The sequence below is a fragment of the Lissotriton vulgaris genome, chromosome 4_1 (genome assembly GCF_964263255.1).
Source record: "Lissotriton vulgaris chromosome 4_1, aLisVul1.2, whole genome shotgun sequence".
Classification (NCBI taxonomy): domain Eukaryota; kingdom Metazoa; phylum Chordata; class Amphibia; order Caudata; family Salamandridae; genus Lissotriton; species Lissotriton vulgaris.
In genome coordinates, this window is record NC_141691.1 from 1082503825 (window position 1) to 1082531787 (window position 27963).

At 44.4% G+C, this 27963-nt stretch overlaps 1 protein-coding gene across 1 annotated transcript in view; it reads left to right on the plus strand.

The window, feature by feature from the left end:
• TRIO (trio Rho guanine nucleotide exchange factor) overlaps positions 1-27963 on the plus strand; it is a 5246815-nt gene that overhangs the window by 4970316 nt on the left and 248536 nt on the right. The window contains exon 55 of the mRNA XM_086965300.1: positions 8170-8370. Coding sequence (XP_086821426.1) covers positions 8170-8370 — 201 coding nt within the window. The remainder of the gene's footprint in view (positions 1-8169; positions 8371-27963) is intronic.

The following is a 27963-nucleotide window of genomic DNA, read 5'->3' on the forward strand; positions in this document are numbered from 1 at the left end:
GTATGGTCCAAATTGGCAAAGATCTTCTTTGTCTAGCCTTATCTGTGAGGCTAGTAACGTAACGGTTAACGTTCCAACCATCATATGCTCATTTCTCATCAACGGGAATCTTCCAATTTCTGCAATTTTAGCCATAGTCACTATTCCCTTTATCAAAGAACTATGACTAAAATCTGCTCCACCATTATATGGACCACCAGGAGAATACCGAAGTTGATTCTGGTATGCATTAGAAAACATAGCCAAATAAGCCCAAGCGGAACCTTCATAAGAAAACGGAAGGACTAAATATGGCATCCCTTTCTCTGCATTATGGGGCATAAGCCCACAAACCCAACAGTCAGTAGTGTTGACTACCAGTTGATGCTGATGTAACAACTGGATGAATTAATTGTTAAAATATTCTGTTCTCCTAATTTGCTCATGATCTGGGAGCGTATAGAACTTATGCGGGGAGGTAGTAGTAGAAAAAGGTGCAGAAACAGAAGTAGGAACAGGTGTTTGCTGCATTGTGTGGATAACCTAACCCACACAAGCTAATAAAATACATAAACATACTAAAATACACAATACTACGCCACATCGACTGAACAAAAATTTCTTATACTTATTTTTCATTTGAACCTTTCTATCATTCCCTTCCACTTTATTATCCATTCTCTAAAGCGTTGCTCACGGTAATCTTCCTTTATCACTTAGTTGTGGTTATTAGCCGTCCTATGACACTGCAAGTCCTGCAGACCTATGCCACTACTCAGGTCACAGCCTAAGACTCCTGTCGTGACCCTGCAACTTGATGGATAGTGAAAAAGGAATGCCTTTCAAAAAGTGTAACCAAAAAAAAGTTCAATTGTCTTTAGTCAACCTTGGTCTTAGGTTGTACCGTGTCTTGCTAGGTATCGTTTGGTCTCGAAACAAAATCTCTGGGTTTGTTGTATTGAATCACAAATGTGATGGTACAGCTTCTTGCAACATGCCGTCATCTTCTTTCTCAGAACTTGTCCAGTCCAGGCGTGCACTACTGAAAGGTACAAATCGGGTTACTTTTTCACTCTCACTGTCACCTACACCTTCTCGGACCCACTGGTCGTAAGGCAAAGGTAAAGGTACCCTCTTACAGTGTACGCCATGGACCCCGTTTTTCTTTCCGACAAACTTTACTGCTGTACGTGTGACGAGGAGCACCTGTCGCGGCGGTCCCCAACGAGGTCCCAAGTTCTTCTTCCTCTGGAAATTCTTTACACAGACAAAATCACCGGGTTGAATGGAATGACCTGGATCTGAGGAAGCCTCCGGCAAAGCATTTTGAACCTGTTGATGAATAACACGTAATTTAGTGGTGAGGTCATGCAAGTAATCAACCAACAATGGGTATGGAATATCGGAATACTTTTTAGGTCAGGGGACTCCCCAGACATTAGCTGGGCGCCCAAAAACGACCTCATAAGGATTAAGTCCTAAACGAGAATGTACAGTTGTTCTCGTTGAGAGAAGTGCCAAAGGCAAAGCATCGGGCCAAGCAAGACCTATGCTGGCCTGAATCTTCGCTAAGTTGAGCTTGAGAGTACAATTATAGCACTCTTCTAAACCCGCTGACTGAGGGTGGTTTGCCGCATGGAATTTCTGCCTAATTTCAATACCTGCACACACCTTCTGCATAATTTGGCCTACAAATTCACTTCCATTGTCACTCCAGACAATGCGCGGCAAACCAAACCTCTGGAAGAATTCCTTCAAGAGGGCTTTGGCAGTAGACAAAGCAGTATTATCCTTTAGGGGGTAGGACTCTGGAAAAGGCACAGACCACCACCAGAACATACTTAAGGTTATTGGAAAGTTCCATGTGAATGTAATCAATTTGTAACACCTCAAAAGGATACGTAGGGGGAGCAAAATGACCTGCCGGAGTGGGGTTCCCTTTCCTGGATGCATCAAACAAACAATACAATGTTTCACCACATTTTCTGCACATTTAGGAATTCCTTCATTCTGCCATACTGGAGCCAGAAGCTTGCATATTCCTTTTGCACTGATATGAGCTGGACCATGTAACTACAGGCAGTGCATAGGCATCCGGTAACAACCAACGTTGATGCTCTGACAACTCCGTCCAGCATCCTGTCGCGTCCAACATTCCCGTACTCTCTCTCCACTTACTTAATTCCTTCTCTGTTGCATCTTCTTGAATCATCCTCACACTTTCTACTGTGTCCTCACACATACTTACTTCTCTAAACCATCTTGCAGGACCTGCGACATACATACGACTCTTAACATCTTTCGCTGTTTCTTTTGCTACCTCGTCTGCAAAAGCATTCCCACGACCCACATCATCAATGATCCTTTTATGTGCACTGCACTTCACAATCGCTATCTGAGTAGGCAAGGCAAGTGATTCAAGAAGGTCAGTTACCAACTGACCATGCTGTATTTTAGTCCCATGGGAAGTAAAGAATCCTCTTTCCTTCCACAAACGACCGAAGCTATGAGCCACGCCAAAGGCGTATTGGCTATCGGTGTAAACAGTCACTCTCTTTCCCTTTGCCAACACACACGCCCTCGTCAATGCAATCAACTCAGCTGCTTGAGCTGAATTCTGTGTAATGCGTGCAGTCTCTACTACTGTATACAAAGTAGTGACAGCAAAGGCTGCAGTCGTCTCGCCATTAGAAAGCTTGAAACAAGACCCATCCACCCATAGGATCCCATCCGGGTCCACGAGTGGTGTATTTTTTAAATCTATTCTGCCTTTAGTTTCCTCTTCTGTACGGAGAAAACAATCATGCTGTTCTTGTGTACCTTTCTCTTCTGGAATAGGTAACAATGTTGCTGGATTTAAAACATTACATCGCTTGATATGAATGTGACTAGCCAAAAGCGTCAACTCATACCCAGACAAGCGAGCACTCGTGAGATGTTGCGTTTTCGTTCTGTTCAAGAGAGTATCCACTGCATGTGGTACCATAACAACAAGAGTGTGATCCAGCACCAATCCAGCAGATTGACGAATGGAGATCGCTGCTGCTGCTGTTGCTCTGAGACAACTAGGCAATGCCTTGGCTACTGGATCCAATGTAGCCGAAAAATAGGCACATGGCCTTTGTTTGTCTCCAAATTGTTGCGTTAAAACTGACAATGCGCAACCTTCTCTTTCATGTACATAGAGTGTGAAAGGTTTACCATAATCTGGAGTACCCAACACAGGAGCAGAACACAAAGCAGTACGTAAATCAGAAAAACTCATCTGACATTCATCAGTCCAAGGAAGAGGCTGGGGTGTCTCTTTCAGAGTAAGTGCCAACAAAGGTTTAGCCAACAAAGAAAAATTCGGAATCCACTGTCTACAATAGGAGGTAATGCCTAGAAAGGCACGCACCTCCCTTTGTGTGGATGGTACGGACATTCGTGCAATTGCATGAATACGTTCTGGGATCAATCGCCTTCCCTCCTTCGACAAGAGATGACCTAAATAGGTAACCTCTTGGCGACAATATTGTAATTTACAAGGTGACACCTTATGATGTAAATCAGACAAATGACGCAAAAGCAAAACAGTCGCATTTTTACAAACATCCTCTGAATTGGCAGCCACTAACAGATCATCCACATACTGAATAAGAGTAGCACCTGGAGGCAAAGAAAAAGTGTCAAGCTGAGATTTCAAAGCCTGACTATAAATGGAGGGACTTTCACAATAACCTTGAGGTGCACGCTTAAATCTAAAACTTCGGCCTCCAAGAGAGAAACCAAAGAGATCCCTACTCTCCTCAGCAATAGGAATGCTAAAGAACGCATTTTTTAGATCAATAACTGAAAACCAAACAGCTGAAGCAGGTATCATTGTGAGCAAAGCAGTAATATCCGGGACAACAGGAAACAGAGGTACAACAATTTTGTTGACCTCTCGAAGATCAATCACAAAACGGTATACAGGAGGTTTAGAAGGATCAGTACGTTTAAGAACAGGCAGAACAGGACTATTGCAAACATTTCCTCTCGTTTCTTCAACCACACCCTTCTCAACTAGATCGTGAATAATAGCCAACAAAGCTCTTTCACCATCATTAGAAATCTTATACTGAGGAATACGTGGTAATTTAACATCAGGCTTGACAGTAATCACGTAAGGTGGAATTTTGAGCAAACCAACATCATTCGGACCCGTGGCCCAAAGCGTAGAAGGAAGTGAACGCAATGCAAGTGGCCTATTGATCCTTAGACAAATACATAGGAGAAACCAATTTATCACCCAAAGTAAGATGTACACCAGAGGGGGAACAATACAATGTTGCATGTAGATGTTTCAATGAATCCAGACCCAACAAATTCTCGCCGCAACCAGTCGTTAAAATGAGCGGGGCTTCCAAATGATAAGGACCAATGGGTATAGGTAAAGGACAAGAAACCGGGTTGCGAACTGGGGCGCCAGAGAATCCTACAGAAACATTCGTTAAGCCAGACAAAAGTGCCTCAGGGAGTTTGGAATGCATGATGAAACTTCTCATTGCACCAGTATCCAAAAGAAATGGTTCTGTAACACCTAATGCTACAACATCAACATAAGGTCCACTCTGATCCACTGGAACTGATACGACTCCCTTGCTTTGTCTATGGCTGTCCTAGCTAGTGTGAAAATCAGGACTTTCGTTTTCTACACAATAATCGTCATTATAATATTGCGCAGACTGAGAATTCTGCTGATCAAAATAATTCATAGTATTGTGCAGGGGTAAGGAACGCTGTCCTTGAGACAACACACCACGCCCTCTACCTCTAGGTGCTGACTGAAAACCATCAGGGCCTCGTGGCACTGATTGTCCACCAGTGCGTTGTAGTAAAACCGGACAATTAATCTTAAAATGACCTACTTCTTTACAATAGGCACATTGATTAGGACCCAACAAAGGTCGGAACAAAAGATGCAGGTTTCTGCAACAATTTCTGAAACTGTGGAGGCTGTTGTGATTGGCGCTGACCAGAACGAGGGGGATAAGCCTGTTGCAAAAGAATCTTCGTTTTCAATTCTTTAGTCTTTTTCTCCACTTTATCCTTTTCTTCCTTATCCCTATTCTCACAATACTGAGCAGTAGCTAATATCTGGGCAGTTGACGAAAAGGCATACATAGACCACCTTAAGGTCTACCAGCTTTACTAGGAAGGGCTGGGGTATAGTAGGTCTGAAACCCCTCCATGTGCAGCTCACTAATTTGCCAGGTCTCTTGTAAACAGATTATCAGGTGAACATTCACGACCTTCAGCCATGCTGGGTCCTTTATTTTTGCAGCCAGCCCCGCAGTATTCCAAAACAATAATTTACATTGTTGTTTCCCTAATGATTGTGCCCTCCCAGATAACTCTAGATTTACATTAGTTATGTCAATTTTAGAAGTACTATTAGTAAGTTGTTCCTTTACAGGACTCACAGTTTCTAATTCTATTTTTCCTTGTTGGTTACTATTAAGTATGGGAAGTGGCTGGGGGTCAATCATTATATTACTCACCAAGGAGTCGTTCACACCATATTGTGATATAGACATATCTATTACCCTATTCTCTACCGAAGTCACCAAAGACCGGCGGTTGGTTCGCATATAATCCTTGCTGCCCCCTCTGAGGTCTTGGGGCATTAGTCAATCAACGATCCCTAATGACGATAGAGATTCAAATCTATTTGCACAGCCACATTAAAAGGATTCTACCTGGCTCTATAATTCAACCCAGGGTAGGTACACTGTCTTTGCGAGTTTGGAGGAATATAGAAAAAACCCAAAGGAAGTACACACATTTCTTTCTCATTAATATGTGTTTTTCCTATCCTTGTCAATATTGCATGAATAAGTCTGGGGTCTCTAAACGTTAAAACAATACAGTCCCCATCCACCATTTTCCTTCTATTTCCTACCCAGCCTACACGGCGGGCCATTTAAAAATTTGGAAAAAGAGCTTCGCCCAGGCCAGTTTTTTTCCCTAGCCATGAGAGTGATCTGTTTCGTAGAGTTGCCCAGGATTCATGATCTGCTTCCGGTAGGGAAGGAACATTTGCTATCACAATAACATAGGGCGATGCAGCAGGTGGCAAATCAAGGTGGATACCGTTATTACTGTAAGTCTTAAATGTAGCCTTCTCTATTCTTTGTCTCTCCTCTGACCCCTTAGTCTTTTGCGATTCCAGACTCTGGCTCTGTGTAGCTCGGTTGACCATGTTATTGTTGTTAATAATGTTATCAGACTTTACCGGAACAACGTGCTCTACAGGGCCATTCACGCAAGATATTACCGGATTTAGTGGCTGCGATGAACTACCAGGTAAGGATGGGTGACTTATATTGGCATTATGCCTCTGTAGGTTGCTATTTTTTAATTGAGTCACAATCACCTCAACTTTTTGTAAAAGTTTTCCAAGTAAACCTGTTAAAAAATTATACAATTTATCCAATGTTTTTGTTATATTAACCAAATCTTTTCTATATTCGTCCAAAGGATGTCCAGTTGTATCAGGCCCACCTCCCATCTGTTTCTTATTCTAAGTTATCTTAACTGTCTTGCTAGTGGCTTTCCTTTTTCTACATGGTGTTTTTTTTATTTATAGCCATGTTTAAATTCGTATCTTCGATCACATGATGGCTACCCTTATTTAATAAAGGGTTTTTCGATCTTTTGCATGAGGGCTCAGTCTCTTGTTCAGTATCAGTCACCTCAATCTGATCAGAGACATCCTATACGCACCCGTTTATTACACCTGTCTTAATTTCCCCTGCATTGGTAATCTCACATCGACTGTGAAGGGCTTCTTCCCCTACGCTTGATTCTATAGGTAGGGATATTCTACCCTGTGTTAATGTCTCTTCTACTGATATTATTTGTTCCTCAATAGCACCCATGGCCCCTTTTAAATATGTCATTAGTGATTGTTGACCACCTCGACCTCCTGTATCTAGGTTAGTGCAGGCTGTAGAAACATTCTTTCTTTTTCCCATGGTGTTGTGTTTAAACTATATCCTACCCAAAAGAAAAATGTGTAAATAACGCACCACGGCACACTACAAGAGAAATGTGCAAATTACGCTGGGATAGAGATAGGGGGTAAAGTGCCAATAAGCCAGCAGCACAATACCGATTTGTGCAAAGAACGCTTGTACTACAACAGCACACTGCAGGAAAACGGTGCAAATTACGCTGAGATAGGGAATAAGGAGATAAAGTGCCAATAAGCCAGCAGCAAGATACCGAAATGTGCAAAGAATGCTTGTTCAAGTTATAATGGGCCAGGTGCCCTAAAAATCGACAATTGGATACCCAATGGGGAAAATATGCCGGGAATAGGAATTCACTATACCTCTTCAAAAAAGTAAAAACTTCAGTTAGGGTAAAGGTACCACTTAAAAAATAGGTAACTAAAACTGGTCAGATACTAGCTAAAAACAATTATAAAAATCACGGTTACATGATAATCAGGTTAGGGTACACATTAAAGTCAATAATGCCATGAAACCCCAGAGCACTCTGCCCGTTTTATCTCCCGGTGATGTTAGGATCTCGCTGCACCTCTCGCAGGACCGCTCTGCCTGCTGGGAGGTGTAATCTCCTGGCAGTCGCGGCCCGCAGTCCAGAGGTCTGCGGCACCACAGTAGAGTTATCCAGTAATGTCCCGGGGCAGCAAAAGCACAGGCAGCAAAGGGAAGTTCACCAAAATGACGAAGGTGAAAGGGTCTATCTTTTGGGATGATTATGACATCTGTTCATTTTTGTCACTAAATTATCCCCGTTAAGTTATGTGATCCATAGCTTCCATTAACTGTCCCTCCAGCAGCAATTGATTTAAAAGTGTGTGTGTGATGATTCATTTGTTTTGTTTTCTATCTTCTTTTTTTTTTTTTCTTCTTTATTGCGAGTGACTTATTTTCAAGATCAATTTTTGGAATCCTGGTTGTTGCAACGAGTTGATTGCTGTCCTTTGCAAAACAGGCAATCGCATTCCAAACTGTTTTGTGTTACTGACCATTTTATACTCATTTGCTAAACTTTTTGTTGCCATAGCCAAATTACAAAAGTCTTGGTTGATACATGGGAAAACTATTTTGAATTGTTACAAAATAAGGATGTCAATTGCTGCATTGTAGCATAATTTTATGACTTTCTAATTTTGCTATTAAATTACATTTTCTCCAGGGGCAGGTTTTCTGTTGTTAAGAAATGTGATCAGAATGGAACACACCGAATAGTTGCATCTAAGTTTGTGAATAAGAAGTTAATGAAGCGAGACCAGGTAACCCACGAACTTGGAATTTTTCAGAATCTCCAGCATCCCCAGATCATCAGCCTTATTGACACCTTTGAGACGCCGACCAGCTTTATCCTGGTGCTCGAGATGTAGGTGAACTTAAACATGCTTTCAGTTGAATATATATGTTAGTTTTTTGTTAAACATAACGAAGTGAACTTTTTTAACAAATTGAATTAGTGAAAGGACAATAGAATTAGAAAACAGAGTGGGAACTGACTTAATCCTTAACTTATTTTCTACCTCTGTCTTCCTTCTGTGTATATGGAACACATAATCGATTAGGGGCTCTCGAAGTTATAACCAGAGGTAATGGGTACCCAAAATATTGTGAATTAGAAACATGATCTGAGTAGCCATTTTGTAAATAACATGACCACTCTACATTAAAAGTGAGACTAATCAGTCATTACAAATCATTTAGAGACGCTGAGAAAAAAATGCACACTTCACTACCGAAACAATTTGGAAAAGTAAGTTATTACGAAAACAAAATTTACCATCTAACTGGAGTGACTCCATAAGAATGTTATAACTTGTGTATTTAAAAAAATACCAAAGAAACTATCAAAGATTTTTTTACATCATCCAAACAAAAAAAACTTGTTTTTATTAAGTACGAGTCAAAAGATTAGAACAGCTGTACTGACTTGGTTGCAGCTTTGCAAGTTCCTGTGAAAGACCCAGAGGTTGAAGGGCACAATTTGGTACCCTGCTTGCATACTCCGGGTTGAGCTAGTTCAGGAACCCTTGTTTCCCGCTCTGACATGAAACAGGGCAAAGGACAAAGAAGTATCCCCCCCTTGGTCCAGCCCTCCTCTGGGAGGTACCCCCAAGTCATTCCAACCCTTTCCGTAGGGTACTTAAAGGCTCCCTTGTGGGTGGGTCCTTAGATTCATTCATTATGGAACAAGACTCGCCTCTGAAACCAAGACACTTGTTGACCATCTGGACACAGGGACTTCTTGGACTTCAACTGGAACAGAGACTGTATCATGGAAGACTCCTTCTGCTCTTGGTCTTGCTGTTCTTCAAGTCTTCTTCATCTTCTGTGTCTGTGCTTCATCCAGGTTCTCTAGACGGCCTATGGGCATCAAAGGAAATCCAAACTAAACTCCCTTGGAGTGAAGGAGTCACTCCTCTTCATCTGCAGGCACAGCAATGAAGCTGACCGGTCTGCTGCTCCTGTCGTCGTATGGACTTCTTGAGGTCCAGCAACACAGGTGGTGGTTCTGCAGCTCTCTAGAGGCCTGACCTGTCTTCTCAGCAGTTTTGAAGACAGTATCCCTCGTCAGACTTCTGAAATCAAACCCCTGTGCACCTTGTCGAATAGCTGTTGGCAAGGCTTGTTGGCTCTGCACTCCAGAGATCTTTGTGCTACAAAAAGTCCCAACCTCCAGCAACTCAACCCTCGAAGATCAGCATCTCCACTGCATCCTCTGCACCGTGGGCCTCCATCTTTAATGAGCTGCCTGAGGTCCTCTTGTGACTCCTGTGCCTTCGGCCTGTGGGTCCGCTCAATGGTCTTCCTTTTTCAGTGGGCTCCACTGCTTGGTTGGGGCCTGTCCTGACTCTCCTGCACTTGGCAGGTCCCATGCATCTTGCTGGTCCCAACGTTTGCATCCTTTCACTTTCCTCATCATTTGCAGCTACCAAGGCTTGTTGGTGCTCCTGCCAGAAACCGACAACCTAGATATCGACATCCGCTGTGGGACAGCTGGTGCACAGCTCCTGGTCTTCCTCAGCACTGACTGGTCCTCACAACTGCAGTGATATTTTCACGTCTTCACTTTTGAACCTCTCGACATTGGTGGGCATTGCTCTTCCATGCCTCCTGGTCACCTCTGAGTGACATAGACTCTGTCCCCTCTGCTTACAAGTTCTCCTCTTCAAAAATCCATCCTTGAATCCACCGGACTCCCTCACAATCTTTCCCAGAGGCATCATCTTCGAAGTCTCCCATTGTCGTCTACGATAGGTTTCCCCGTAACCCCCCCCTGTGCATCCGTCTTCCCTTGTGCAGATAACCTGGTTCCTGGGGAATGCAAGGGTGAGATGACTCTCCAATCTTCCGTCCTCCAAAGCGTATCTTCGGGGTCCTCTGGGAAGGGACTTCCATTAGGCACGCAGCTATGTTTCCACTCCTCACACAGCCTCTGTGGGTTTACTGGGTACTTATCTTAAGTGGTTCCTTGTGTCCCAGGCTCCTATGAGTCTCCCGGTCCAAGTACCATTCTCCTTTGCGGTTCCCATTCATAGAATATGGTTTGGTGCCCCCCTTGGAGATGCAGTGCTACTTACCTGATTATTTTGAGGTATTCTCATGTATTGTATTGATATCTCCGGGTAAGAGATAAACCAATGTGTTAGTGAGTGTGGTGTGTAATATACAGATGCATTTTTATAAAACACTGTGTGGTTCTTGTTCATCTAATCTCCACTGATGATTAAATGTGGTAAAACAAGCTGCTTTACAATCCTTCAAGATAAACCTTCTGCACCATTTTGAATCTGGACATTGTGCTTACAAGACTCATGGCTCTGCAATTTGATCCATTGCACAATTATCCATTACAGTTTCTTTTATGGAAGGTTGACTTCATTAAGGAGAGTTGGTAAACTACAAGCATTAACCTTAGGCAAACCCTTATTTCAGCCGCGTTGAGGGGAAGGCAGCCTACCGGGTCTTGCAGAAACCGTTGCCGTATTGAGCAGGAAGAAAAAAAAACCAATACCATGCAAAGGCTCATGAGGCCAGCTAGCCTTTGTTCATAAGTCTTTTTCCACAAACGCCAATTGGGCGCAACAGACTACATTTCTATTAAACACTATTAGGTACACTTCACCTATTTTATATCTTTTTGTAGAGTTCACTTTTACATCTACATTTCATGTGAGTAAGATGAGGATAGTTGTGCATATCCTCGTCCTGAAGAAGGAGTTTTTATACTCCGAAACATGTCGACGCACTTTCAGAGGTTGATGTACCCTAATATGCAGTAAACAACCTCATCCTGCACCCCTTTTTTAACGATACCAGCCGAGGGCTTAATAAAAAAAAATGTTCACCTACGAGCCAGGTATCTTTTAACCACCACATTTCATCGCTTCACCACTCCCACTTATTTACCTCACACACACCAACACATAGTACACTTTCAGTGCTCCTACGTAGTTGTGAGTCGCAGCACGCCGCATCCCGTAGAGGGGTGCGAAGACCCCAATGATGCAGCATGACACCAAGGGGCCTGTTGGTGTGTGAGGGGTATTTAAAACAACACCGTGTGCTCCCCACCATTGTAGGGATCACTACCACTACCAGAGTGGAGGTAAATCCAAATCCACATCTGCCCATCCTTTGATAAGAGTATTACACATGACATTAAAAACGTACCTCTGCGTGGGTGAATTCCACTGCGAAAAAGTGTCTAAAATATCGCGCACACTATACTGTGGACCACTCATGATCCAATTACGAGCGAGAGAATCTAACTTAGTCTGCTCTTCCGAATCTGGAATTTGGCTACGAGATTGCCTTCGAGACGAGGCAGGAGAAAAATGAAGAGGCCCAAGAAAAGGCGACAAGAGACCAGAAACGGTTATAACTAATCGTTGACGAGCTGTAGGGGAATCCGACACTAGAACAGGAGACAATGTATTCAACGCTGTAGGAGAAGAGCTAGTGGCAAAAGAAACTGAAGGTGAAGGGGACTGAGGCACAGAAGACTGGGGTACAGAAGTCGGTGGCAAAGGAGGTGGAGGTGGAATTACTGGAAGAGGCAATTGTGGAAGAACTGGAATAACTGGGTTAACAACATTTTGTTGAACACCAGGTTGCAAAGGGGGTGCATTAGCACCCAACACATAGGGTGGAGGTAATCTCAACAAATGGGACATGAAAGGATCTTCATCAAGATCCTTACTCTTTTGGGAAGTAGGCAACACAGGGTAACATCTATCTATTGCCATACGATGCTGTCTTTCTGAAACTTCAATCATTTGATCAGTCTCATCATTTTTAAACTGCTGGGCAGCCTGTAAAATCGTCATTTCTTGCTCCTTCTTATCTTTCTTTGCTTGTTTAGTTTCTTTCTGTTTGGCTTCCTTACGCCATAGGCGAAAAGAGTCAAACATTGCCGTCCGGGCTTTCCTCTTAAACAAAATCGCTTCTAAATTATCTAATATTGCAGGCTCAAAGCTACCATTCAGTGGCCACTGTAGAACACCATCTTTTTTTGTGTATCGTATCCATGTTTTATTAAAAATAATAGGACCAAGACCATGTTTTGAATAGAGCTCGTAAGTGGGAGTTCCAACCGGAGGAATCGGACAAGAATCCTCTAGCCGGGAATCCCTAGAACAACCTAAACAACAAAATTTCTTAAACTTACTAAATCCAGGCATTTCGTAACGAACTGGACTTCTTTCAAACTTCAAGGGGTCGTAAGACAATATAGTCACAGCACAAACGTACTTACCCCTCAGCTTCGATGAGTGCACTAATCGAATGACAAAAACAAAACAAAGAGTGGGCGCTACCCACAAATACTTAACTAAATGTTTTTGTACGCCAACAGATGTCTGTCTAACGTCTCGCGATACCAATCATCACCAGAGGGCCAAGGCAGGGCGACAGTCAGGGCAGCAGTCGTCAGCAGCCGTCGGAAAGGAGTAGCCGCGCTGCAAAAGACCTTCGGTCCACTTCGACATACAGGGGTCGCTCTAGTCGTTCGCGAATCCTCCAGAATTTTCTTGCGAAGCTCCTCATGTCCCTCGGGCTGAACTACTACCACTGAAGTCGCCCACACGTTGGGCCCCAGTTGGAGAACCGGGCCTTATGGGCCGGGCGGCGCAGGGCACGCCTAATATCTCCGGGTTCACCTGCCTTGTCGGACAGAGACACGAGACACTCTGTTAGGCGTAGAAAATCAGATTTATTAGCTGCAGCTAAGCACAGTTGTCCAAGAAGTACCCTAATAGTATATTCTCAGGAGACTGCCACTTAACTCCGTGGCTCACAGTCTCTTATAGTTCACATATTTACAATGCCCACTCCCAAAATATACAAAGCTGACGAATAGGAATAGTTCGAAAACAAGCTATCGAGTATCCAAAACACACCTTTCTTTCAGACCCTGTGTGCTCTCATCCCCTCAAGTTAATCAACTTTAGTGCACGTAATTCAATTTGCTGGTGGTAAAACATGCTCGTATGCTTCGAAGGATACTTTGTGTAATAAGAGAATACACGAAGAGAATAGCGAAGGCCAGTCAAATAAGATAAAGTAAGAAAGAATGGTGGGAACCAAACAGTGGAGTAAGGCAAGGATTAATCAGTCTAGACATGGATTTAACAAACTCAGTCAGACCCTGACATCGGTTTCGTAAACCAGGACAAGGGTTTACTTTTTAACAGACGAGACATGTAGCAGCTGAAAAAGCAAAAACACTGCGTTCGCCGTGCTGCCTGAGTGAGGCAACACAAAATGGCGGCTGTACACAAAATGGCGGCTAGATACGAAGCGGAGTCGAAAACCACGGAACCTCAGTCTGACCTCATGTTGCTGGGGGAAACTCCGGCAGGGGAGGCCTGGACAATAGGTTTCCTGTCCAGGGAGGTGCTGGCACCTCCCCAGACAGGGGTTTTGTGTATTGGGGCAGGGAGGGCTGCATTCAGTGAATGCATCTAGACACTGCCTGGGGCAGACAAGGTGCTCCATGCATAGCCCGGTTCAAACTAGTTGCTGGGGCCTTCCAGCCCCAGCTCTGGCATGAAACTGAACAAAGGGAAAGGGGTGTAACCACCCCCTTCTCAGGTCCACCCATAGGAGGGACCTAGTCAGGTAATCCCGACCCCTTTCGTAGTATAGGAGCTGGGTCCCCAGGACTTTAGATTATCCTGGCGAATCTTTGAAAGACATACCTTGGACCTTCGACATTCCATTCTGACTGGAAGACGGAAGACCTCTCCCTTGTGGTCAAGGAGTGGCCACTCTGTGCAAACAGGCACCAACAGCAGCTTCGCCGGTCTGCAGATTCAAGGCTCCCGTCAGAACCCGAAGACTCTGCGACAGAAGAACTGGACTTCCAGACTTCTCTGACCCCGACCCACATCCACAGCAAAGCTGAGACACGTGGAGGACACGAGAAACGTGGGACTGGACATCTTGGACATCCTGCATTTTGCTACCTGCACTCCTTTCTTGAAGGCTCAGTAAGTTGTGCATTCGGGTGCGAGAAGCCCCAGCCTCAAGCACTATTCGCACCGAGTCCCAGGCCCCCACACTCCGCGAGTGTCCCGTGGGCCCTGCCTTTGCATCTAAGCTTGACGCATCTAGCCGGTTCCTTGTCCATTGGCTTGTGAGCCCCCTTCCTATGAACTTTACTTGCTTTCCTGGTTGACCCAGGCTTGCTCCAGCTTCCCTGAAAAGGAGAAGCGCCACAGACCTTGCTGGTCTGCAACAGAGCCAATCTCAACATCCTCCGTGGGTTGCGATTGCCAAGGCATCTTTGAGTCCAATCCGGATACCGACACCGCAGTCATCTAGATCCATCGTAGCACAGCTTGAATCCACCTCCTGGTCATCGTCGATGCTTCCTGGGCCTCGTGGCTGAAGAGACAAACTCACCTTCTTCACCTTAAAGCACCCAGCATCGCCTGGTTCCTTCCTGGTCCCTGGCAAGTGACCCAGACTCTGTCCCCTCTGCTTTCAGGTTCTTCACATCTCCGATCCACCCTTGGATCCACCCAGACACTTTTTATCTGGTCGCCTGCAGCACTTCTTTGCAGCTCTCCATAGAAAACGACGGTGAAACCCGACACAAAAATACACCTAGGCACCCGGCTTCCCTGGGTGAGGTAACACGAGTACTCCGGTGCTCCAGTGGGTCTTGACTCTCGAAATGTTCTCGTTTAAAAGGGTTCCATTCTAGTCCATCTGGAAGTGTCCTTAAATTGTAACTTTGTAACTTTTACGATCTCCATAGAAAGTCAATGGGAACCCGCGCCTGTGTTGAGACACTGCATGCGTCTCCTGTGGGCCTCCTACTTCCTAACCTTTGGTTGTTTAGTGTAGCCCCAGCGATTCCACAGGCCCTAGGCCTGCTTTCTAACTCTCACGTGGTACTTATACCACTTTCTTAGTATATGGTTTGTGAGGCCCATAGGGCATAACGTATACTATGCAACTTATCGTATATTAACTGTGTGACTTGTATTGTATTTTTACCTCTGACCTCATAAAGAGTGCAACAGGGTTGTGTTTAGATTAAATACATATATATTTGATATATACATTGTATGGTGTCCTTTCATTTGGTATTCAAGGGATTATATATGGTAACACACGAAAGGTACCAGAAGTCTGAATTGGTAGGTATACACAAATGGAACCTATAAAGTGTCCCCTTTGGAAAACAAAACCAAGAGGTTAATGTACAAGAAGAACATTACAAAAGTGTTAATGTAGAGATAAACAGGAGAGCAAGATACATAGTACCAGAATAGAAAATATACCCATCAGCCCACTCAATAGTGGAACTTCGTCATCTGGGTTGTGTGATAGTGGTATCCAATATGCCTTTCCTCGGGACAGACCCGGGGCTAGCAAATCTTGGACCACATGGTTGACCCTCAACCATAGAAGATGATCAAGTACAGGCTGTAGGGGTAAAGTTGCAGTGCTCAAAATACGTGAGAAAGGAAAGAAAAGGAAAAGAATTGTAATCCAAGTGTTCTAAAAATACCTATCTTGATGTCATAAGAAAAACTTTATTTGGGTCTGTCCATCAAGATGGTATGGTTAAAAGCAGAGTGATAATAGCATGCAAGGAATTGCTATTCACCATGAGTGTAAACTGGTCAACATGTTTCAGCCTTTATAGGCTTTCGTCAGGACCTATGATGCACTACTGCAACACTTACTTCATGTGCTGTGAAAAAAATCTACAGAACAAATGCAATATCTCCATGGAATTATTGGTGTATCTTCTCCTGTATAAACGAAAAAAGCAATAAGGAAACAAAAACAACAACAGCAGTCAAAGTTAAGGTGTCCTTCAAGATTATCATGTGTATTCGTGAAATGTTTGTTCACATGATGTTCAACTCACCCAAATTGTAGGGAGGAAACTCCTCACCTCACCTGGCAACCGCTCAGGGTAAAGGAGGCCACGCACTAAAAAACAGAGCATTGGTTTTGAATCATCTTAATGTATGGACATAATTGTCCAGAGGTTGTTTTTAACAGTGATACATAAGGCAGGTTAAGGAGGTCAGGGGCAAAATGACATTGTTGTCATGATGGTGAAATTGACTCATCTCAAAGCAATAGGCAGCTTGCTAAAATAGAAGCCGCCAACTGAATCTGACTGAGCAGTAATGTATTTACCCTCTGAGAGAAGTACTTCTTTTGTAGTCAGATTTTATCCATCAAAAACTAGATAATTTTTAAGAGAGGTTGTCTAATTTAGCAATAAAAAGTGCTAGCTACCTAGCAATCCTCTCTCTTAAGAGGGACTGAGAGTCATACAGCAGATTGTCAACGCATAGCTTAGCACCCAAAGCGCTCTTACCTCTCCGTCGTTGCCTCGGTCCTTGAACTGAGCCGAGGGGGAGGTAGAGACGCTGTACGCGGTGCAGAGAGTTATGCGGACGCTGCGGACCTGAGGGAGAGACGTCTGTAGTGATTCACTGATTGGCTCAGTGCTCGAAGGTTGTTAGCCAATCATAACGTAGAAAATACGTGTATCTCAACTGCAGACGAGGCAAAATGCCTGCTCTGTTAACGTCCGGTCAAGAGTCGTTGTGGAACCATTTTCTGTAATACGGAGGTATCTGATTGGTCTTCTTGCCGGAAGTAAACATCTAAAGAATCAACAGCGTTTAAAAGCGCGGAAATACTCAGACAAAATGTGTTCGAACAAAAGATCTAATGATTTATATGATGTGTAACCCCTGTCAAATGACATCGGAAAAGGCACCCACAATCTGCGTGTCACTTTTTGTGGAACGGCCTTATTTTCAAGACGGGCTGGCGGACCGCTGTGGGAAGCCTGCGTACCCGACAGAAAGGATTTCATTGGATGTCTGAACTGGAAACGGAAAGAAATCAACAGTTTAGAAAGAACCTTAATGCGTGCATCATTAGAACGCAGAGAAGGGCGTATTTTTATCAAGGGGGAATTAACCTGATAAAGAGTTAGACAAAACACAGTTGGAAAAAACAGTTGGAAAAAACAGTTGGAAAAAACAAGTGAAACCTTCCTGTGCCTACATTTAACAATGTGTGTTTGCCGACCGGTTCCCAAAGCATGTACCTAATGTCTACATGGCTTGCACGCTCGATCACGTATACAAAACCAGGCGGTGTATATGCAAATGTTTATCAACACAGGATATATCCTTATGAACATGATAACTGAATGATTGCGGCGAAAGCAGCCTTTACATAGCCCGCTCCCAGAGACTGAGTTTAATCAATATGTGCATTCTCTGTTAGTATCTCAATAGTGCCTGATACTTTTTTGTCTTGTACTTATTAGAGCAAATGAGCAATTTGTTTCTTGGTTGTTATACCTGAATGTGTACACTATTGTGCTGAAAACCTTATTGGTATGTTGATGGAAGGGCCTCAGCAAAAAAGGTCAGGCGCCCTCACTAATAGATAAAGACGTTCTAAAACTTGTAGATGAAGATGTCTCCTCATATAAAATACATATGATGTATGGCAAACATCTTATCATGAAATGGAGGTGGAAAGGTCAAAACTTCATGGAGGTGATATTGAAGGGCTGTCGTATGTTGCCCTGGTCTCGTACTCAGATACAGAAGGAAAGACCAGTTTATAACTGCATCCACGGGATGTCATCATTGAGTCCTTCTGTATCACTTCTCAGTTTGAACACCCATCTTTGTTCTTTTCTTAATAGGAACTGAGAGATATCTGTAATATGTTCGGGTATATATGGTTGTTCCAGTACTACCCATTCTAAGTCTTCTGCTTGGTGTTTCTCAGCAAGAAAATGGGAAGTGAGACGGGTAGCTTGCTTGCTGCGCCTGATTGCACTCTTGTGTTCTTGTATGCGCAATTTGATTTTTCTTGTGGTCATCCCTATGTATCCCAAACCACATGGGCAGATGATCAAATACACGACTTTTTCGCTGTTACAGTTCGTGTGGCGTTTCAGCAACCATGGTCGAGTGGTGCCTATGTCGACTGATAGGGTCTTTTTTGTTTGCGGGCACACCGAACAATTTCCGCATGGACAGTGTCCTTGTACTGGAGGGAGATTCCACAAGGTGGTAGTAGGGTCTTCCAAACTTTGTCGGGGTCTGGTGTGGACCAATTCGTCCCTCAGGTTAGTACCTCTCTTAAATGAAAACAGTGGCAGAGGAATGTTCTCGCCAGAGCTATTCAGAATCTTCCACTTCTGTCTGATGATTTTCTGAAGTCTGGAAGAGGAGGTGTTGAAAGTTGTAACACAGACCAATTTGTTAAGAGGTGGTTTCTCCACTGGAGGTTCCAAAAGTGACTCGCGATGATTGTTTGAGGCACGTTTTAAAGATTTGCTGACTAAACGGCCGGGATACCGGCGCATCTTCAGTTTGGTAGATAGGTCTTTTGCTTTAGAATGGAAATCTGTAATATCTGAGCAATTCCTCCTAACCCTCAGGAACTGTCCAAAAGGGAGGTTTTCTCGCATGGAGCGAGGATGGTAACTATCAAATCTCAGCAGAGAATTGCGCGCCATAGGTTTCCGGTATAGAGAGCTGGCTAGATGCCCATCTTGTGGGAAGACCAATAGGTCCAAGAATGGAAGTCTGATTTTACTGTACTCTAAGGTGAACCTTAGGTAAGGATTTTGGCTATTCAACCAGTTCTGAAAGGACTGTAAAGATTGTTCATCTCCACGCCATACCACCAGAATATCATCAATGTACCTCTTCCACATCATCAATTGATGATGATGTGGATTGATGATGTTGAGGACATGTTGAGTTTCAAACTGGTGGACATAGAGATTAGCCAAGCTTGGCACAAATTTACTGCCCATTGAGGTCCCAGACGTCTGGAGATACAGGGCATCCTCAAAGGCAAAGAAGTTTTCTGTCATTGCAATTCTTGCGAGGTCCATTATAAAATGGACAGGTGTCATGCTTTCGAGGGAAGAATTCTCTAGGAGTTCTTGTATTGTTTGCAGAGTCTCTCTTTGAGGTATACAGGTGTACAACAATTCTACATCAAAGCTTGCCAGTATGCCAGAATCTGTATCAAACCGCACCTCTGGCAAAAGACGTAGGACATCTTTAGTGTCCTGAAGATAAGATGGCATTTTTTTGACAAGAGGATTTAGAAAAACATCAACAAATGATGATAGGGGTTCTAAAAGAGACCCAATACCCGAGATAATAAGCCGACCTGGTGGTGGTCTAGTGGGTTTGTGAATCTTGGGTAATGTGTAGAAGTAAGGGGTGGTTGGAAATCTTGCAACCAAATATAAGGCTTCTTGTGGCGTGATCCATCCTTCCGTACTTGCTTCTTCAACTAGATGTTTAATCTCATTTGTGAGTCTTGCAGTAGGATTCTCATTCAAGGGAGTGTAGAACTGAGTATGCCCTAGTTGTCTCAGGCATTCTGTGCGATAGGCTGTGGTGTCTTGGATGACTATGGCCCTACCCTTGTCCGCTGGTTTTATAACGATGTTGGAGTCTCTGGACAGGGTTTCAAGTGCAGTCCTTTCCTTTTTTGAGAGATTTTGATAGTCACCATGTTTAGAAAAATCAAGGGATTTGAGCTTGTGTAACACTGCAGCTTCAAAAGCACCCACTTTTGATGGTACTTGTTGGAGCAGGGGCATGAAAGTGGATTTAACCCTCAGTCCTGTGTTTGTATCCACAGTCTCTTGCTCCTTGTCTTTAAAAAAGTAGTGTAACCTTACTGTCCTAAAAAAACGTTCAATCTCTCCTCGTGCTTGAAACGGTTCTCCATTGTTGGTGGGAACAAAGCCCAATCCTTTATTCAATACTGCCTGTTCAATAGGGGCTAGAACTCGAGTGCTGAGATTGACCACAAGGTCATCGTTGGAGTCAGGTATAGTATTTATTGACCTCGTTTGTTGCGGGTCACTGGGAGTTCCTGATTGTCTGCCCATTGTACTTGACCCTGACCTTGGCCTCTCCGTCTTCCTCGGTTCCCTCCACGGCCCTGTCCTAAAAAAGCCTGATTGTAAGGATATTGAGGCTGCATTGGATAGTTGGACATTGGCATGGGAAATTGAGGGTACCCCCTTACAATCAGGCTTTTTTAGGACAGGGCCGTGGAGGGAACCGAGGAAGACGGAGAGGCCAAGGTCAAGTACAATGGGCAGACAATCAGGAACTCCCAGTGACCCGCAACAAACGAGGTCAATAAACACTATACCTGACTCCAACGATGACCTTGTGGTCAATCTCAGCACTCGGGTTCTAGCCCCTATTGAACAGGCAGTATTGAATAAAGGATTGGGCTTTGTTCCCACCAACAATGGAGAACCGTTTCAAGCACGAGGAGAGATTGAACGTTTTTTTTGGACAGTAAGGTTACACCAATTTTTTAACGACAAGGAGCAAGAGACTGTGGATATAAACACAGGACTGAGGGTTAAATCCACTTTCATGCCCCTGCTCCAACAAGTACCATCAAAAGTGGGTGCTTTTGAAGCTGCAGTGTTACACGAGCTCAAATCCCTTGATTTTTCTAAACATGGTGACTATCAAAATCTCTCAAAAAAGGAAAGGACTGCACTTGAAACCCTGTCCAGAGACTCCAACATCGTTATAAAACCAGCGGACAAGGGTGGGGCCATAGTCATCCAAGACACCACAGCCTATTGCACAGAATGCCTGAGACAACTAGGGCATACTCAGTTCTACACTCCCTTGAATGAGAATCCTACTGCAAGACTCACAAATGAGATTAAACATCTAGTTGAAGAAGCAAGTACGGAAGGATGGATCACGCCACAAGAAGCCTTATATTTGGTTGCAAGATTTCCAACCACCCCTTACTTCTACACATTACCCAAGATTCACAAACCCACTAGACCACCACCAGGTCGGCCTATTATCTCGGGTATTGGGTCTCTTTTAGAACCCCTATCATCATTTGTTGATGTTTTTCTAAATCCTCTTGTCAAAAAAATGCCATCTTATCTTCAGGACACTAAAGATGTCCTACGTCTTTTGCCAGAGGTGCAGTTTGATACAGATTCTGACATACTGGCAAGCTTTGATGTAGAATCGTTGTACACCTGTATACCTCAAAGAGAGACTCTGCAAACAATACAAGAACTCCTAGAGAATTCTTCCCTCGAAAGTATGACACCTGTCCATTTTATAATGGACCTCGCAAGAATTGCAATGACAGAAAACTTCTTTGCCTTTGAGGATGCCCTGTATCTCCAGACGTCTGGGACCTCAATGGGCAGTAAATTCGCCCCAAGCTTGGCTAATCTCTATGTCCACCAGTTTGAAACTCAACATGTCATCAACATCATCAATCCACATCATCATCAATTGATGATGTGGAAGAGGTACATTGATGATATTCTGGTGGTATGGCGTGGAGATGAACAATCTTTACAGTCCTTTCAGAACTGGTTGAATAGCCAAAATCCTTACCTAAGGTTCACCTTAGAGTACAGTAAAATCAGACTTCCATTCTTGGACCTATTGGTCTTCCCACAAGGTGGGCATCTAGCCAGCTCTCTATACCGGAAACCTATGGCGCGCAATTCTCTGCTGAGATTTGATAGTTACCATCCTCGCTCCATGCGAGAAAACCTCCCTTTTGGACAGTTCCTGAGGGTTAGGAGGAATTGCTCAGATATTACAGATTTCCATTCTAAAGCAAAAGACCTATCTACCAAACTGAAGATGCGCCGGTATCCCGGCCGTTTAGTCAGCAAATCTTTAAAACGCGCCTCAAACAATCATCGCGAGTCACTTTTGGAACCTCCAGTGGAGAAACCACCTCTTAACAAATTGGTCTGTGTTACAACTTTCAACACCTCCTCTTCCAGACTTCAGAAAATCATCAGACAGAAGTGGAAGATTCTGAATAGCTCTGGCGAGAACATTCCCTTGCCACTGTTTTCATTTAAGAGAGGTACTAACCTGAGGGACGAATTGGTCCACACCAGACCCCGACAAAGTTTGGAAGACCCTACTTCCACCTTGTGGAATCTCCCTCCAGTACAAGGACACTATCCATGCGGAAATTGTTCGGTGTGCCCGCAAACAAAAAAGACCCTATCAGTCGACATAGGCACCACTCGACCATGGTTGCTGAAACGCCACACGAACTGTAACAGCGAAAAAGTCGTGTATTTGATCATCTGCCCATGTGGTTTGAGATACATAGGGATGACAACAAGAAAAATCAAATTGCGCATACAAGAACACAAGAGTGCAATCAGGCGCAGCAAGCAAGCTACCCGTCTCACTTCCCATTTTCTTGCTGAGAAAAACCAAGCAGAAGACTTAGAATGGGTAGTACTGGAACAACCATATATACCCGAACATATTACAGATATCTCTCAGTTCCTATTAAGAAAAGAACAAAGATGGGTGTTCAAACTGAGAAGTGATACAGAAGGACTCAATGATGACATCCCGTGGATGCAGTTATAAACTGGTCTTTCCTTCTGTATCTGAGTACGAGACCAGGGCAACATACGACAGCCCTTCAATATCACCTCAATGAAGTTTTGACCTTTCCACCTCCGTTTCATGATAAGATGTTTGCCATACATCATATGTATTTTATATGAGGAGACATCTTCATCTACAAGTTTTAGAACGTCTTTATCTATTAGTGAGGGCGCCTGACCTTTTTTGCTGAGGCCCTTCCATCAACATACCAATAAGGTTTTCAGCACAATAGTGTACACATTCAGGTATAACAACCAAGAAACAAATTGCTCATTTGCTCTAATAAGTACAAGACAAAAAAGTATCAGGCACTATTGAGATACTAACAGAGAATGCACATATTGATTAAACTCAGTCTCTGGGAGCGGGCTATATAAAGGCTGCTTTCGCCGCAATCATTCAGTTATCATGTTCATAAGGATATATCCTGTGTTGATAAACATTTGCATATACACCGCCTGGTTTTGTATACGTGATCGAGCGTGCAAGCCATGTAGACATTAGGTACATGCTTTGGGAACCGGTCGGCAAACACACATTGTTAAATGTAGGCACAGGAAGGTTTCACTTGTTTTTTCCAATTGTTTTTTCCAACTGTTTTTTCCAACTGTGTTTTGTCTAACTCTTTATCAGGTTAATTCCCCCTTGATAAAAATACGCCCTTCTCTGCGTTCTAATGATGCACGCATTAAGGTTCTTTCTAAACTGTTGATTTCTTTCCGTTTCCAGTTCAGACATCCAATGAAATCCTTTCTGTCGGGTACGCAGGCTTCCCACAGCGGTCCGCCAGCCCGTCTTGAAAATAATGCCGTTCCACAAAAAGTGACACGCAGATTGTGGGTGCCTTTTCCGATGTCATTTGACAGGGGTTACACATCATATAAATCATTAAATCTTTTGTTCGAACACATTTTGTCCGAGTATTTCCGCGCTTTTAAACGCTGTTGATTCTTTAGATGTTTACTTCCTGCAAGAAGACCAATCAGATACCTCCGTATTACAGAAAATGGTTCCACAACGACTCTTGACCGGACGTTAACAGAGCAGGCATTTTGCCTCGTCTGCAGTTGAGATACACGTATTTTCTACGTTATGATTGGCTAACAACCTTCGAGCACTGAGCCAATCAGTGAATCACTACAGACGTCTCTCCCTCAGGTCCGCAGCGTCTGCATAACTCTCTGCACCGCGTACAGCGTCTCTACCTCCCCCTCGGCTCAGTTCAAGGACCGAGGCAACGACGGAGAGGTAAGAGCGCTTTGGGTGCTAGGCTATGCGTTGACAATCTGCTGTATGACTCTCAGTCCCTCTTAAGAGAGAGGATTGCTAAGTAGCACTTTTTATTGCTAAATTAGACAACCTCTCTTAAAAATGATCTCGTTTTTGATGGATAAAATCTGACTACAAAAGAAGTACTTCTCTCAGAGGGTAAATACATTACTGCTCAGTCAGATTCAGTTGGCGGCTTCTATTTTAGCAAGCTGCCTATTGCTTTGAGATGAGTCAATTTCACCATCATGACAACAATGTCATTTTGCCCCTGACCTCCTTAACCTGCCTTATGTATCACTGTTAAAAACAACCTCTGGACAATTATGTCCATACATTAAGATGATTCAAAACCAATGCTCTGTTTTTTAGTGCGTGGCCTCCTTTACCCTGAGCGGTTGCCAGGTGAGGTGAGGAGTTTCCTCCCTACAATTTGGGTGAGTTGAACATCATGTGAACAAACATTTCACGAATACACATGATAATCTTGAAGGACACCTTAACTTTGACTGCTGTTGTTGTTTTTGTTTCCTTATTGCTTTTTTCGTTTATACAGGAGAAGATACACCAATAATTCCATTGAGATATTGGATTTGTTCTGTAGATTTTTTTCACAGCACGTGAAGTAAGTGTTGCAGTAGTGCATCATAGGTCCTGACGAAAGCCTATAAAGGCTGAAACATGTTGACCAGTTTACACTCATGGTGAATAGCAATTCCTTGCATGCTATTATCACTCTGCTTTTAACCATACCATCTTGATGGACAGACCCAAATAAAGTTTTTCTTATGACATCAAGATAGGTATTTTTAGAACACTTGGATTACAATTCTTTTCCTTTTCTTTCCTTTCTCACGTATTTTGAGCACTGCAACTTTACCCCTACAGCCTGTACTTGATCATCTTCTATGGTTGAGGGTCAACCATGTGGTCCAAGATTTGCTAGCCCCGGGTCTGTCCCGAGGAAAGGCATATTGGATACCACTATCACACAACCCAGATGACGAAGTTCCACTATTGAGTGGGCTGATGGGTATATTTTCTATTCTGGTACTATGTATCTTGCTCTCCTGTTTATCTCTACATTAACACTTTTGTAATGTTCTTCTTGTACATTAACCTCTTGGTTTTGTTTTCCAAAGGGGACACTTTATAGGTTCCATTTGTGTATACCTACCAATTCAGACTTCTGGTACCTTTCGTGTGTTTCATTGTCTAGTTGGGGGACAAGCCACCAGTAGGTCTAAAAAACAAATTCCCCTGAGGCCCTCCACTACCCTTTGTTTTATTTATTTGTTATTATATATGGTAAAACAACTTGCTTATCTCGCCTACTGAAGTCTTAGCCTGAAGACTGCTGGTTCATGCTACCACTAGGATAGCTTTCTATAAGGTTGACTTTACAACCATCATCAATAAGGGTCGATTAGACTGGTGCAAGGTGCCCACTAGAACTAGTGGACATAATATGCCAGGCTAACTTCTCACACTGGACAAAAGACAGGTGAGCATCCTCCCCTCTGTCCAGCCCCTCCTCTGGGAGTGACCCCTGTGTTGTTCCAACCCTTTCCTTGGGTATTTAAGGGCTCCCCTGTGGGTGGGTGTGAGAAGTTGGCCTGGTATTTGATGTCCACTATTCTAGTGGGCACCTTGCACCATTCCAATCGACCCTTATTGATGGTAGGTTTAAAGTCAACCTTTATAGAAAGCTATCCTAGTGGTAGCTGTGGAGAGCAGCTAAGATTTAGAGGCAAGTTAAGCAAGTTGTTTTACCAATTATAATCTCTTGAATGATCAAATGAAAGCACACCACACAAGGTATATATCAAATATATATGTATTTATTCTAAACACAACCCCTCTGGACTCTTTATGAGGTCAGAGGTAAAAGTACAATACAAGGAACTTAATTAACATGGAGGCGCTAGGTGGCGCTGGACCGGCATGGCCGCTCTAGCGTAGAGCTCCCGTCCCAGCCGGGAGAAAAACAATCATAATCCTCATCTTGCCTTTGAGTTGAAACCTACTAATGCTACCGAAACGTGCAAGAGGTCACGTTGCACACTCGGTGCGAATCCCAGCCCCTTGGCTGCCACAACTAGCCCGAAATCGGCGGACGAAGTTGCCGCGCTGTGGAGCTGCTGTCAGTGCGGGTCTCCTGAGTGGCCTGGACATCTACGCAGGAGCGGGGCTGCGTGGGCCTGCTGATCGCCGCACATAAAAGGCTTGACGCTGCCCGTGGCACTCTGCTCGTTATTCGGCATCCTTCTGCTAGGTGCGTGGATCCCCCTCACGCTCTGCCGCAGGGCACACCCAGGGGAAGGACGCGACGGCCCCCCCCATCTCATCCCCAGCCGTTAGTTGCTGTATTTACCTGCTGTGCCAGGGGCGACTGAAGAGCAGGGGAGCGTCCTTCTCAAGTTCCTGGATACGAATTGAGGCTGGCGAGGACAGATAACTTCCCCCCCCCCGAGACTGGAGGGAAGTGAAGAGCCCACTGAGGGTGGTGACGAGAGACGCAGTGGTGGAGGGTTGTTTGTGCCCGCCATTTTGTCAGCCCTGATGCGCCCGGATTCCTGCGCCTTTCTTTGCAACGCCTGCCTCAGAGCGCCTTAGGCCCCCATCTACTCGTCAGGGAGCTGCTCTGTTGATCACTGGGGGCCAGTGTACCACTCAGGGGTCCTGTGACGGCAGAGTGCGGCCGGAGCCTGTGTCGTTATTGACCGCCATTTTACAGCGAACCGCCTCTCTACCCCACGCCCCATCACACAGCCGTACCTGTACCTTGTTAGATTCCACACCCCTGCACCCCCTGGATGGACCTACCTCCGCGAGATGTAACCAGCTACCACTGCTGCCTTTAGACACTCGCAGTTTGGACTGGCGCTGTGTTACCTGTCCTTACACCCTCACCTTATTGTACAGAGAGCGGATCGGCACGTTCGGTGCGGCCCCTGGAGGTCGAGGCAACTGGGGAGGCTACTGGCATCGCTGGAGATACCTCCGCCCATCGGGGGCAGGCGTATTAGCCGACAATCCACATTCCATTCCCCTCCTCCCCCCAACAGAAGCGGATAACTTGCCCAGGTGGACTAGCCTGTTACCTACTTCGTAATCTCCTAAACTGGACCTGCGCAAACCGCTGGGAGGTCGTGTGAGGATCTACCGCTCGTCTACCTCACCACAGTCACATTCCACTCGGCCCATCACGATGGGAAAAACGGAACCAAGACAGTCGAAACTGTTATTCGACGGGCGCAAGACATCGGGCGCGGACTCTAAGGCCCAAGGTGATGAAGAGCCGCCGGAAACGAGGGATGAAGGCTGGAAAGCCCTCCTGGTAACCAGGCAGCAGAGCCTCACCTCTATAGACTCCAAAATTGACTCCATGAACCTGAGGCTCGATAATGTTGTGGCGAAACTAGATGGGCACGAAGAGCGCCTTAAGGAAGCTAAGCAACGAGTGTCGGATCTGGAGGATGGAGCTATCTCTAATTGGCAACAAGTGGCACATATGGACAAACTATTAAAAGTAATAGCCGAAAAGAATGAGGAGTTGGAAGCCCGTTCCCGAAGGAACAATGTCCGCGTGCTGGGCTTGGCGGAATCCACCAACACGGGCCGACTGGAAGACTACATGGAGCGCTTGCTTAGTGATCTTTTCGGGCGTGACTCTTTTTTAGCACAATTGGTCATTGAACGTGCACACCGTTCCCTGGCAC